Genomic DNA, 13,729 nt, shown 5'->3' on the forward strand with positions numbered 1-13,729 from the left:
TACCCCCAGTGACTTCACTCGTAGAAGAAGTGCAAAAAAGGTGGAGCTCAAGCTTAAGCTCCCCCTCTCTGGAGCTCACCTCTCCTCAAATGGCTCTGCAGCGAGCACCACTTGGGTTAATTAGGTTAACCAGGCAGGTTAGGGTAATTAGGCAAGTTATTGTATAACGATGGTCTGTTCTGTAGACTATCGAAACAAAACATAGCTTAGAGGGGCTAATAATTTTGACCTTAAAAAGGGTTTTAAAAATTTAAAAACTGCTTTTAATCTGGTCGAAATAAAACAAATATTTTCTCCAGAAAAAAAATATCAGACATACCAAGAAAATTTCCTTGCTCTTTTAAACATTATTTGGGAAATATTTAAAATAGAAAACAAATTCAAAGGGGGTTTAATAATTCTGATTTCAACTGTTAAACCTGGTCTCTGGCTGGCCTGTGTCGCACTCTGCAGCAACAGGTGTTCCTCCATGGCTGTCGGACCTATTCTTTGCAAATATTAAATTTTCTATTGGAAGTAAACCTTGTAAGACTTTGTCTCCTGATCACTACGAATATGAATTATTGTCCACATGAATATAATTTTTTGGTTTCATGTTTGAGCCTCTAAATAAAACTGATATTACAAATGATGTTTTAATTTTTAATAAATAAAATTGAATATAGGGCAGCATAGGTAGCATGTTGCCTCACAGCAAGAAGGTCACTGGTTCGAGCCCCGGCTGGGTAAGTTGGCATTTCTGTGTGGAGTTTGCATGTTCTCCGCCGTGTTCGCGTAGGTTACCCCCACAGTCCAAAGACATGCGCTAAAGGTGAATTGAATAAGCTAAATTGTCCATAGTAAATGTGTGTGAATGGGTTGCAGCTGGAAGGGCGTAAAACATATGCTAGATAAGTTGTCGGTTCATTACGCTGTGGCGACCCCAGATTGATAATGGGACTAAGCTGAAAAGAAAATGCCTAAATTAATGAATTTTCTATGTTTTATTAAACAACTTAAAAGCCACAAAGGCCTGATGGATGTCAACATTCATTCATTCATTTTCTTGTCGGCTTAGTCCCTTTATTAATCCAGGGTTGCCACAGCGGAATGAACCTCCAACTTATCCAGCAAGTTTTTACGCAGCGGATGCCCTTTCAGCTGCAACCCATCTCTGGGAAACATCCACACACACATACACTACGGACAATTTAGCCTAACCAATTCACCTGTACCGCATGTCTTTGGACTGTGGGGGTCCTTTGGAGCACCCGGAGGAAACCCACGCGAAGCCAGGGAGAACATGCAAACTCCACACAGAAACGCCAACTGAGCCAAGATTCGAACCAGCGACCTTCTTGCTGTGAGGCGACAGCACTACCTACTGCGCCACTACCTCGCCCGGATGTCAACATAGATTTTTTAAATCCTAATTTACATTTACATTTAGCAGACGCTTTTATCCAAAGCGACTTACAAATGAGGACAAGGAAGCAATTTACACAACTATAAGAGCAACAATGAATAAGTGCTGTAGGCAAGTTTCAGGTGTAAAGTCTAAGAAGGAAAGCATTAGTAATGTAAGATTTATTTATTTATTTGTTTTTTGAGTACAGTTAGTGGTATAACGACCCTGTTTAATTAGAAAATGCAGAAAGAACAGACAATGCATGAAACGCCAAAGGTTTGCCTCATGAAGACTTTATTTTTTCATACAGATATCATCTCTGCTTATTCTTTTGTATTTACAGTATGTAAACAAGAGAGTCCACAAGACAAGAGGAAAAAAGAAACATGCCCACAATAAGTAAAATCTTTTCCTTTACTCCTCTAGATTTTTGCTCCTTTTGTTTCTTCATGAAGAAACCTTTCATGGGTGAAAGACATTAAAGATATACATCCTTGAATCTTTCCAAGAAACGTAGTGACAATCCATTAGAAATCACAATCATACTCCCAACGTTTTTGACCTTGTACAAACACGCTCTGTTTAACATTTACCTTTGTATGAAATAAACTCGCTCTTCCCGAGGCACTTCTAAGTGCATCTTTCACATAAAGAGAAAAAAATGATATCAATCAAACACATTTGTCGACGTTTACAAAAGCTGATATGTATAAAAAAAAAGGACAACAGTTTTACAGTTGCATAATGTATATCAAAGGGTGCGTCTTTGTACTAAACAAGTCACAAATTCAAATACGAAATGTACGTGGAAATGACTCAAACTTTTATAGGCGTTATCCTAATGTGGAGTTTGATGTAGTGAACAGAAAGTGAACATGATACAGTCTGTCTGAAATGAGTCAAGGTCCTTTGGTGTTCACATCTGACTCTCTTTGAATGGCACCGTTCTGAAGATAAAAAATAACAACATCTTGAGCTCGGGTTATGAGACCGCAACCGAGGAGCTGCTTTTAGTGTTGTCTGTGGAAGGGGAAGGTCCTCGGTTTGCGGGCGATGTTTTTTCGGCAGATGGTGGTGGTTGGGTTTTTGGGGACTGTCCTACAGGTTTTCCGGCTGCATCTGAACTGGCTTCTGCTTCAGTTTCCTGCTGAGACGATGTGGCTGAGGAGATAACAGAGGAAATCATCCATTTAGACAATGGCTTTTTCCCCTTATTTGTAAGATTTTTATTCTCTAAAAGTGTGTTTTAGAGCAGTTGATATTATCTAAGAGTGTGTGCAGCAAACATGCCAGCAAACATGGTATGTCTGTGTGTAAGATGAATACCCCTGCACAGGAGCAACATTATGAGATTATTAATATGTAGAATAACTGAAAATGTAAAGCACTGATTATATATGTTAAACATGCATATGAAGGTATATGTGTCAGAAGTATTCAGGAAAATAACATATTATCAAGTTATTATGCCATCATGACAATGTACAGTTGAAACAAGAAGTTTACAAACACTCTAAAAAAGGAACATAACCATTTTTTTTTTTAAATCTGATGGTAAATCATACTAAACGTTTGCTATTTTAGGTCCGTTAGGATTACCTAAATTACTTACATTTGCTAAATGCCAGAATAATGAGAGAAATTTTTTTTTTGAGAATTTTTTTATATATTTGTAGACAGTCAACAGTTTACATACATTTTCTTGGTATTTTTTTTAGCTTTGCTTTTAAACTGTATAACTTTGGTCAAATGTTTTGGGTATCCTTCCACAAGTTTTTCACAATAGTTTGAAGGAATTTTGGCCCATTCCTCCTGACAGAATTGCAGTAACTGAATCAGATTTGTAGGCTGTCTTGCTAGCACAAGCTTTTTCAACTCTGCCCACAAATTTTCTATAGAATTGAGATCAGGGCTTTGTGATGGCCACTCCAAAACATTCACTCTGTTGTCCTTAAAGCACATTTTAACTATTTTGGCAGAATGCTTAGGGTCATGCTCTTTTTGGAAGACCCATTTGTGGCCAAGTTTTAATTTCCTGGCTGATGTCGTGAGATGTTGCTTCAGTATTTCTACATAACGTAATTTCTTCATGAAGCCACCTATGCTGTGAAGTGGACCAGTCTCTCCTGCAGCAAAACAGCCCCACAACATGATGCTGCCGCCCCCATACTTCACAGTTGGGATGGTGTTTCTAGGCTTGTAAGCTTTCCCTGTTATCCTCTAAATGTAACACTGGTCATTATGGCCAAACAGTTCAATTTTAGTTTCATCAGACCACAGGACGTCTCCAAAAATCTTGTTCCCAGTAAATTTAGCAAATTGTAATCTGGCTTTTTTTTTTTTTTTTGATTCTGGTTTGTTGATTTTCCCATGTTGTCACACAAGGAAGCAGTGTGTTTGAGGTTTTCCTTTAATACTATTTTACAGTTGTGCCTCCAATAAACTGAAATGTTTTCAATTAGCCAATCAGAAACTTCCAAAACCTTGACACCATCATCTGAACTTTTTCAGAGGCATTATAATCTTATTGTTTTTTTTAAACTTGACTTTCAAGAAAAGTTATAACAATTTCTCCAAAATGATCTCTCTTATTAATCTGCTTTTAAGCATAATAGAAACAAATTTGATAATCCAAACTTACCTAAAAGAGAACAAGTTTAGTCACATTAACATCTGCATTTTTATACAGTGTATGTAAACTTCTGGTTTCAACTGTATGTAAACACTTAGTTCTTTTGCATAAGTTGCATCTATGAAGTGATGTCAAAACCGTTGCTTACATAGGACAGAGCAAGCTGGCAGAGAGCCAAAAATATAACTGATGGTGGTGTGGAGAGATTATGAAGCGCTTTGGGTGTATTTGGCCATACACAATTAATGTGCTATATAAATACACATTACATTACATAACAGAGACATGACACAGGATCATATATGTGTGGACCAAGACGCACAAAGGTGAAACTGCATGTATAAAAGCAGGATGATGGTGGTAAAACACTTTGGATTGTCTGGGGGAGACATTTATTATGAATACAGTCTATTTTCTGGTATCCAAAACCTCCAGTCTGATAATGTCTTATTGAGGAAAAGGTCGGCAACTACAACAGTAACCCATTTATTATCTTCTCAAATGACATTACACTTTCATCAGATGCTCGCCAGATATTATATATCTGAAAATGTCACATTCAGCTATAAATAATTAAATATGTGCTTGCATAGACGTATATTGTGTGCAAAAGAAAGCAGAAAATCAATTAATTAAAAAAAATGTATATTTATATATGTATATTCTGTTATCATTCATTTTTACTCACCCTCCACTTGTTCAAAAACCCTTTTGAATTTGAATTTCTTTCTTCTTATTTTTGTTTTCCTACTATGGAATAGGTTTAAAACCAAATGAGGGACAAAAAGTAATAAGGTAAAAGGTTTTGGATGAACTAACCCTTTAACATCCACAATAAATTAAAATAATATAATTTAAACTGCAGAATAAACAATAAAAAGCAGTCCCAAATGAGTTTTTTCAATACAACATATCAATTTAGCATAGTGGTATGAGACACTGCAGCTCCTTAAAGATTTAAAAATCAATTCAAAATAAAGAATAAGACTAGCTGGATTTTCCTTTCAGACACTGTATTTTACCCCTGAATATAATGTCTTTCTCTCGCACATGAACCATGCTTTCACGCATCTTTCAAAATTCAGTTCACACTTGAATCACACTCAGCTGATGATTGATAATAAAGCGTGGTTGGAATACTGAGCTTAGAATTTCCTTAAGCCCGGGGCTTCCTCCCGTTTGAAGGGCGAGAGGAGAGTTTGAGCTCAGGTAGGTCTCGAGATCTCCCCTACTTGTAAACTGCTGAGATCTATCTGGCTAGCATTGCTTTAGGAATTTATTTTGAAGTACTCTGGAAAAACCCACGCAGAACACGTGGAGAACATGCAAACTCCGCACAGAAACACCAGCTGGTTCTTGCTGTGAGGCAACAGGGCTACCCACTGAGCCACCTAGCCGCCTTATCAGAGAAGAGGAGGAGTAGGGGTGGAAGGGGGGTTTCTTCAAGACGAAGATGACTGGAGTAGAAAGCTCTGGTGATTTATAGTGTGCCAGTATTCATCTGATTGGTGCAAGTATACGGAGCTAATACAGTACCAGCTGTGTTCAATCATAAGCACGTGATCCTCTCGAAATTAGTTTAAAAATAAACCACACTTGTGAATCACAAAAACACTCCACATCCCAATCAAGATGCTTCTATGACTAGCTGATTAATGCTGTATATAAAACTCTCACACAAATGTATCTGCTCATCTCTCACAATGAGAAAAGTTTTCATTATTTATATTAAACTTAGCTCTGGTTTATAGCGCAAAGCAAAGCATAATTTCATTTGTCTTCTTTTGTCACTTTCATTGAGGAGGATCATTTTGGATCTTATTTATTTTATAAGTTGTCATCAAATTACAGAATACTGTAGTGTTTTGAACACAATGATTGAGGGAGCGATGGCAAGATCAACATCACATTATCCCCTTTGGAAAGTCACAGAAATGCGATTTCATCATTTTGCTGTTGGGATAAATTTATTGCCACTAAAGGCTTCCATGCATTTTTGGGATTAAATTTCTTGATATCTTTTTGAACTCTTTTTGCACTCCTATGACAAAAGTGGCGCACATTTGGAAATAACATAATAGTAAAAAAAGAAAAAATATGTTTTTAAAACAATTGCTTTTTTTTTTTTTCTTAGATTACAAGCTGAAAAACATGAAGCAGCTTTAGATAAATGAAGACAATAAAATAAAAAGCCATTCTGTTTTAGATTGTGGAAAATGTTCAGCATATCAGACAAACAGCACAATATGAGTATAATGCTGTTGTAGGGTGTTGTATGTATGTTTTTGACTCCTATAAAGCATAAAAATAGCACATGTTTGCGGATATTAAGATACATGCAAAGTGAACATTCTTGTTTATCTGAAAAACAATAGCTGCGTCCCAAATGGCACACTATACACTATGCACTCATGCACTATGTACTTATGCACTTACACACTCAAAAGGATAGTATATGTATGTAGTGTCGTCCCAAATGGCACACTAATGTTTTTTTTACTAAGCGGAAATTCAAACCTTTGAATTTAGTTTCCCTAATGACGTTTGACGGTCGCCAAATCAGTGAAATAAACGACCGAATTATCATACTCATCAATAATACTTGCCATGAGTATAACCGCATTCACCATCGGGAGGTGCTATAATCACTCTTGTAGGAGAGTTTTGCATTCACCATCCAAAATAAAGTCATCCAACATGTGCACCTGATAGCTCCGCCCCTTCCGCTATGTAAGCAAACCTGCGGTCGTTGAGTGCGTGAAGTGTCCATCATTACACACTTCATTTTAGCAGCTGAATAAGTGCATCCTCCGGGTAATTAAAGTGCACTTAATATGACTAGTAGTAGTAGTAGTAGTCATTGTAGTAGTATCGATCGTAATTGTGATTATTGAAGTATTAGTTCCTGTAGTAGTTGATGTCGTTGGTATAGTGGTAGCAGAAGTAGTAAAAGTGTCGTTGTAGCAGTAGTAATCGTTGTTGGTGTAGTAGTACCAGTAGTAGATGTCGTTGATGTAGATGTTGTAGTAGCAGTGATTGCGGTAGTAGTAGTAGTAGACGTTGTATTAGTTGTAGCAGACGCTGTAGTATCAGTAGTGGTAGTCATTGTTGTGGTAGTATCAGCAGTAGCAGACATTATAGTAGTAATAGTTGTGGTTGTGATGGTAGTAGCAGCAATAGTAGTTAATAATTATATAGTAATATAAGTAACTTTCTGCAGTAGTAGTAGTTAGGGTAGTACTTGTGATTTATTATCATTGTCATTTATTATTACTGTTGTCCTTTCTTTCTTTTTACTGTCATTATTTCTATTATACATTACTAAACATAGTTGTTACTCCCTAACTCTGACTGGTTTCTTTTGTATCTGTTTTACTTATATCTGCGAGACTAGATTCATTTATTGGCTAACATTGTTCCTAATGTATGTAATCTGACCTTCCACCAAGTTACCTTTACATGGACACACGGACACACGGACACACACACACGCACGCACGCACGCGCGCGCGCGCACGCACGCACGCACACACACACACACACACACACACACACACACACACACACACACACACACACACACACACACACACACACACACCTAACAGTATCTGACTATATTGTTTTTTTTTTTTATTGTTGTTTTGTTATGGTTTTTTGTTGATGTTTTTTGTATTTGTATGATCCCAATTTATGTACCTTTTTGCATATTCTAAAAAAAAAAAAAAAAAAAAGTGCACTTAATATTTTTAGAGTTTTCAGTGTGAACGCACTACTTACACTATTTATACTACAAAATGGCATAGAACAGTGATTCTCAAACTGTGGTACGTGTACCACTAGTGGTACGCAGGCTTCCTTCTAGTGGTACGCGGAGGAATTAAATATGTCATGTACATGCTACACACATTTCAAAATTTATGAAAAATGATGTATATAATATGCCATATATGACAAATAGCCGATATTTCTGAGGTAATCTGCCACGTTTTTTTAACTGTGCAGAGTTGTAGCTGCTTTACTGGGCCTACTATGCTACTGTATTTCAATACTGCTCATTTTGGTGGTACTTGGTGGTACTTTGGAGGTACTTTTTTTTCTGAGGTGGTACTTGATGAAAAAAGTTTAAGAGCCACTGGCGTAGAATATAAGTATAAGTATGCAAAGTCAGATATTCTGCTTTGAAAATGGGCCTTCAGTGCCAGAACGTCTGTCTTTGCTTTGGGCCCTTTAACCTGCCTAATGCAAATAAGCCAATCATATTTCAGCACCCTGGGTCATCTTGGTGGAAAGCAGCATATTGGATTCATAGTGGCATGGCAATAAATGTCAAGTAAAATGGCATTCAAGCTCACATTATTAGCATTTAACACTGAATAAAGTGAGGTGTACCTGAGGTGATCATTGTCAGTTTTCTGTTGTTCAGCTGCAAGAAATAAAAGCCATTTTTGAAGTATAAATTCGAGGTGTTGGTTAGAACAAAAAACTCCTTATAATAAGGAACATATTCTATCTATTGCATGCCGTTGCTTTTATTTAAAACACAACTTAAAGCAGCCTTAAGGCTCCATCGTCAGGGACACTCCTGTTGGTCGTTAATCTGGCAACCTGGGCTTGTGTGCGTTTTAATCCAGGAATGCAATACCTAGTTCAACCATTGGGTGTCAAACTTACATACTGCACCTTTAAAACTGATCGAGTTGAGTTTAATATGATTATTGCTGTTGAAGAACAACCCACCGAAGAGCATCTCTCCCTCATGTATATAAAACGTTCTCATGGATGCTTTAAAATCGGAGATGCTCATAATAAGCCTTTATTTTTGTGTGATACAATAACATTTATCTTTGCTATGTTAAAAGTAGTGATTGTGATAACAATCTGCATCAGCAATGCGTGACTATTTAAGAAATGCTTTTTATTTCAGTGACGTTGCGGCTGAACAACAGCATAAACTACTATGACAATGATCACCTACAGATTATGTGCTTTATTCTGTATTAAATAAAACTAACGTGAGTTTAAATACCATTTTGCGTACATGTATAGCCATACTACTGAAAGCAGCAGCAGATCTTGAAACTGAGGGTGCTTTCACAACTGTGAATCGATTCATTTGTTCCGAAACAGGGATTAAAACTGTTATATTGTTGCTCTTTTTGCAAAGTTTCTAAACGTATCAAAAGAGCTAAAACAAGTGAAGTGCGAGTAAACTCTCCACACATTGGTCAGAGGGGGGGCGAGGTTTGGTGGTGTTTGACAGGGTGCGTGTGACGTGTCTGAAGAGTGAGGAGGGATGCGGTGGGGAGGTGTGAGAAGGGTGCATGATGTATTTGAGGACCGGGAGGGAGACGCGCCATTTCTGGGAGATTATCAGTTGTTGCGCTTCTATTCGAGTCTCTGTGCATCTGTCCATACTCATCATTCTCTCTTAATATAGCCATATGCCTATTACCTATCCATAAAACACTGTGGTTTAGCCAGGCTCGGATCGCATCGCTTTCTCACTACAATCGATCCGCTCCAGAGTTTGTTTCAATCGAGCCGAGATCACCTCAGTCAAGCGATCTCGGATCGATTGTTTTGACGCGGGTGCGAGTGCGATTGCTGGATTCACATATGCCAAACGAACTGCGCTAACTGGGCAAACGAGGCAGGTTCCGAAACAAAAGTCTAGGTTTGAAAGCTCCTTAAAATAACCAGAAGACAGTTTGAAAATGAAAGTCAGAACTGTGACTCCACAGTGCCTACAAACAACATCAGTCACTGAGTAGCCTTATAATAATAATGTTGAAGAGGTTTAATATGTATTAATTAGATTAAAAGCCTTCACCATTTGTGCGAGTGAAGTGGTTGGTATTTATATGTTTCTGTCATGTTGCGACAAGTTTGGTGCAGACAGACAAATAACTTGTCGTGTAACATGTTGTTAGGACATGGTGTAAGGCAGAAGAATGATTACCTGACTGTGTGCAGGACTTCATGTGTTCGGGCCAGTGTGCCTGCTGGCAGGGGTAATCGCAGTAACTCGTGTTCCAGCAACAGTAGAAAATGGCCTCTTTCTTACAGTTTGCACACCACTGCTTTTTCTTGGTCTCATCCACGGCCTGCTGTTTCTCCAGCTCCATCTGTTTCTTCACCTCGGACACCAGACGCTCTCTCTCCTGCTCCAGACTCTGCCTCATTTCAGCCATGGTCAGCTCTACACACACACACACACACACACACACACACACACACACACACATATATATATATACAGTTAAAAGTCAGAATTATTAGCCACCTGTTTATTTTTTTCCCCAATTTCTGTTTACTGGAGAGATGATTTTTTTCCAAAACATTTCTAGGCATAATCGTTTTAATATTTCATCTCTAATAACCGATTTATTTTATCTTTGCCTTGATGACAGTAAATAATATTTGCCTAAATATTTTTTCAAGACACTTCTATATAGCTTAAAGTCATTTAAAGACTTAACTAGGTTAATTAGGTTAACTAGATAACAGGTTAATTAGGCAAGTTATTGTATAAGGGGGCTAATAATATTGACCTTAAATTATTTGATAATTTTTTAAAAACTGCTTTAATTCCAGCCAAAATGAATCAAATACGACTTTCTCCAGAAGAAAAAAATATTAAAGGAAATACTGTGAAATGTCCTTGCTCTGTTAAACATCATTTGGAAAATATTAGAAAAAGAAAGTTGCTACTGTAAGTGATAAAGAGATGTTACCCAGGTTGTGCTTCATTTCTGACAGCTCCTGCTGATGAAGCCACTGCAGTTTCTCAATCTCGATCCGCAACCGCCGGATCTGAACCAAAATCCACAGAGAACCATAATGAAGAACTGTCATAGTATCAATTAAGTCTGTCAAACTAAAAGTGCCTTGGAGAATGTTTAATGCTTTTTAAATGAATTTACTATTTACACATTGAGAAAGTATGGAAGCTCTTTTGTCATTGAATAAAAAAAAATCAGTAATTCAGATTTTCTTTTCAGAATTTTATAATTTAGAAAATAAGATATTAAGTTAGTTGCGGGACAAAGTCAGAATTGTTAAACGTAAATTAGATGTGAGGTATAAACCTAAAACTGCAGGAAAAATAGTCAATCAATTAGAATTCTTAGTTTTTATCGTAAAGCGCTCATTTTAAAACTGTATGCAACATACAAAATCAGAGGAAAAAAAAAACTGAAGAACTGTGAGATTTCCTTAAAATCCTGACTGTACATTTTGCAATTCAGCGTTTATAAACCACAATCCTGACTCTAGTCTCAGAATTGTGACTTCATTTCATACAATTTTTAAGCGTTACAGCTTTTCTAACTTTCTAACAATTCCCACAGTTTATATTTTGCAATTTAGTCTTTCATAACTCAGAATTTTGACTACACAAGTAACAATTTTAGAAAAATAAACCCACAATTATAAAATTGTAATTACAAGAATAGAAAGATACAATTACCCTTTTCAGACACAAACCTCTGCAATGGTGTTTCCCGTCGTGCTCTTAGAAAGATCGTTGTAGATCTCTGTCATTGTTCCCTTGATCACGTCCATCATCTGCCATTATCAATGATAACAAGAGAGTCACACTCAGCTTAAAAATGATTTAGGCACAATTTGATTAACAGTCCTTAATGCTGTAGTATGTCAACGATATATATTAGCCCCCCTGAATGATTAGCCCCAATTTTTTTCCCCAATTTCTGTTTAACAGAGATAATATTTTATAGGGTGACATTTAAAGGTTTAACTAGGTTAATTAGGTTAACTAGGCAGATTAGGGTAATTAGGCAAGTTATTGTATAATGATGGTTTGTTCTGTAGAATATTGAAAAAATATAGCTTAAAGGGGCTAATAATTTTGTTCTTAAAATGGCTTTTAAAAAATTAAAAACTGCTTTTATTCTAGCCGAAAAAAAACAAATAAGACTTTCTTCAGAAGAAACAATATTATCAAACATACTGTGAAAAATTTCCTTGCTCTGTTAAACATCATTTGGGAAATATTTAAAAAGGAAACAAAAATATCAAAGGGGGCTACTAATTCTGACTTCGACTGTATATAATCAATATATGTTCAAATACTTGATTTAAATTCTGATAAAAACATCAGAACTGATTTCATATAACAAAAGCACATTATGGAATCTTGTCTTTATTTAAATTCTTGTATTATTTTCTCTACGCTGTTAAAATATCCATAAATTAAGTTTTGCATATTTTGTGATTTACATTAATGTATTTTTGATTTTTAATTACATTATAAAACCTCGATCTTTCCTTCAACAACTTTTGCTGATGAAAATGTGACTTTTACACACATTTTTAATAGTGTAAATTGATATATAGTCTAAAATGCTGGTGTAAATTATTGTACAAAAACCTGGTGATAATGTCCAGTACTTTACCACCTTAATTTTATAAAATTAGAGTTAAATATTCAATATACAAAGTAGACAAAGCCGAGATCAAGGTGCCATAATGCAATTCACAATCCAAAAAATACAGAAATAAACACCTGTGAAACACAAATACGGAACCTGTTAAATAACAGATATTTTTAGTGTGTAGGTCATTTTCATTGAAGTTTTGACTTTCGTTATTTACATTTAATTGAGCGCAGAAATAATTACATGTATTATGTATTATTTACATTTAATTAAGCTGTGGCATACAATCAATGCAGTTTACTGAAGGGTCAATTAAGAACTGCTGCATTGTTTATTGATGCATTTACTCTATTTATGGCCTATTTCTCTGAACAGTCTAACAGTTACTGAAGTGAAAATGAGACTCACTTTAGTGGTGTACTTGGCGATGTCGGCAGCGACATCAGCAGAGGCCGGAGGGGTGAGGAAATCTCCAGCTAGACTGGAAATGGACGATCCGGACCCCGTGTTAGCAGGTGAGCTGTCCTTCTGATGAACTGCACGGAAACAAAATTAAAGAATTGATGGCGATGTGAACCAATGTTATGGATTCAATGCAAATGGCATAGGATTTATCACCAGAGAAAATAATGTTGTTGAAAGTCTTTTAAAAGCAAAAATCACATTTGATAAATTTTGATAAATAGTTGATTTATTTTTTATACTACACCCAAAGAACAATATCAAAATAAAAGTTGTGTTTACTAAGCATGCGAGTATTTTACATTGAAAAATGTAAAACTTTATTAATTTATTCAAGAGTTTCATTTTGTTAGATAAATAAATGAACACCATATTAAAAGTACAGAATATTTATTTAAATTAGGATCAATATATTTTTTTTCAACTATTGTGTTTATATTTAGATGTGTTTTAATATATTATCGCAAATCTAAAATAAGTAAGGGATTAAACTTTATTTGAACTTCTCATAAACATTATAGTCATTAAATAAAATAATTAAAAATTAAATTAATATAAAATGTTTATTAAATAAATAAATAAACACCATATCAAAAGTACAAAATGTTTTTTTCAATTAGGATTAATATGTTTTTTTCAATCTATTGGGTTTATATTTAGATGTGTTTTAATATATTATTGCAAATCTAAAATAAGAAAGGGATGAAAACTTTATTTGAACTTCTCATAAACATTATAGTCATTAAATAAAATTATTCAAAATTTAATGAATATAAAATGTTTATTTTCCAATAAAACTTAATTTAATATGTAAATATTTGTAACGTTTTGTTTCTAAAAGCAATA

General features: G+C 35.5%; 1 protein-coding gene across 16 annotated transcripts in view; it reads right to left on the bottom strand.

Annotated features, from left to right (window-relative positions):
• Nucleotides 1-1,664: 1,664 nt before the first annotated feature.
• The window catches only part of prkcbp1l (protein kinase C binding protein 1, like), an 88,918-nt gene continuing 76,853 nt past the window's right edge, over nt 1,665-13,729 (bottom strand). For all 16 annotated transcript variants that reach the window (XM_088651659.1, XM_088651657.1, XM_087305206.1 and 13 more), the window contains 5 exon segments: nt 12,830-12,957; nt 11,508-11,588; nt 10,757-10,835; nt 9,982-10,221; nt 1,665-2,548 (listed from right to left, as the gene is read on the bottom strand). In XM_088651659.1, coding sequence (XP_088507785.1) covers nt 2,370-2,548; nt 9,982-10,221; nt 10,757-10,835; nt 11,508-11,588; nt 12,830-12,957 — 707 coding nt within the window. In that variant the 3' untranslated portion in view covers nt 1,665-2,369.

The sequence above is a fragment of the Danio rerio genome, chromosome 23, assembly GCF_052040795.2.
Source record: "Danio rerio strain M-AB ecotype USA chromosome 23, GRCz13ab, whole genome shotgun sequence".
In the NCBI taxonomy this organism is placed as follows: Eukaryota; Metazoa; Chordata; class Actinopteri; order Cypriniformes; family Danionidae; genus Danio; species Danio rerio.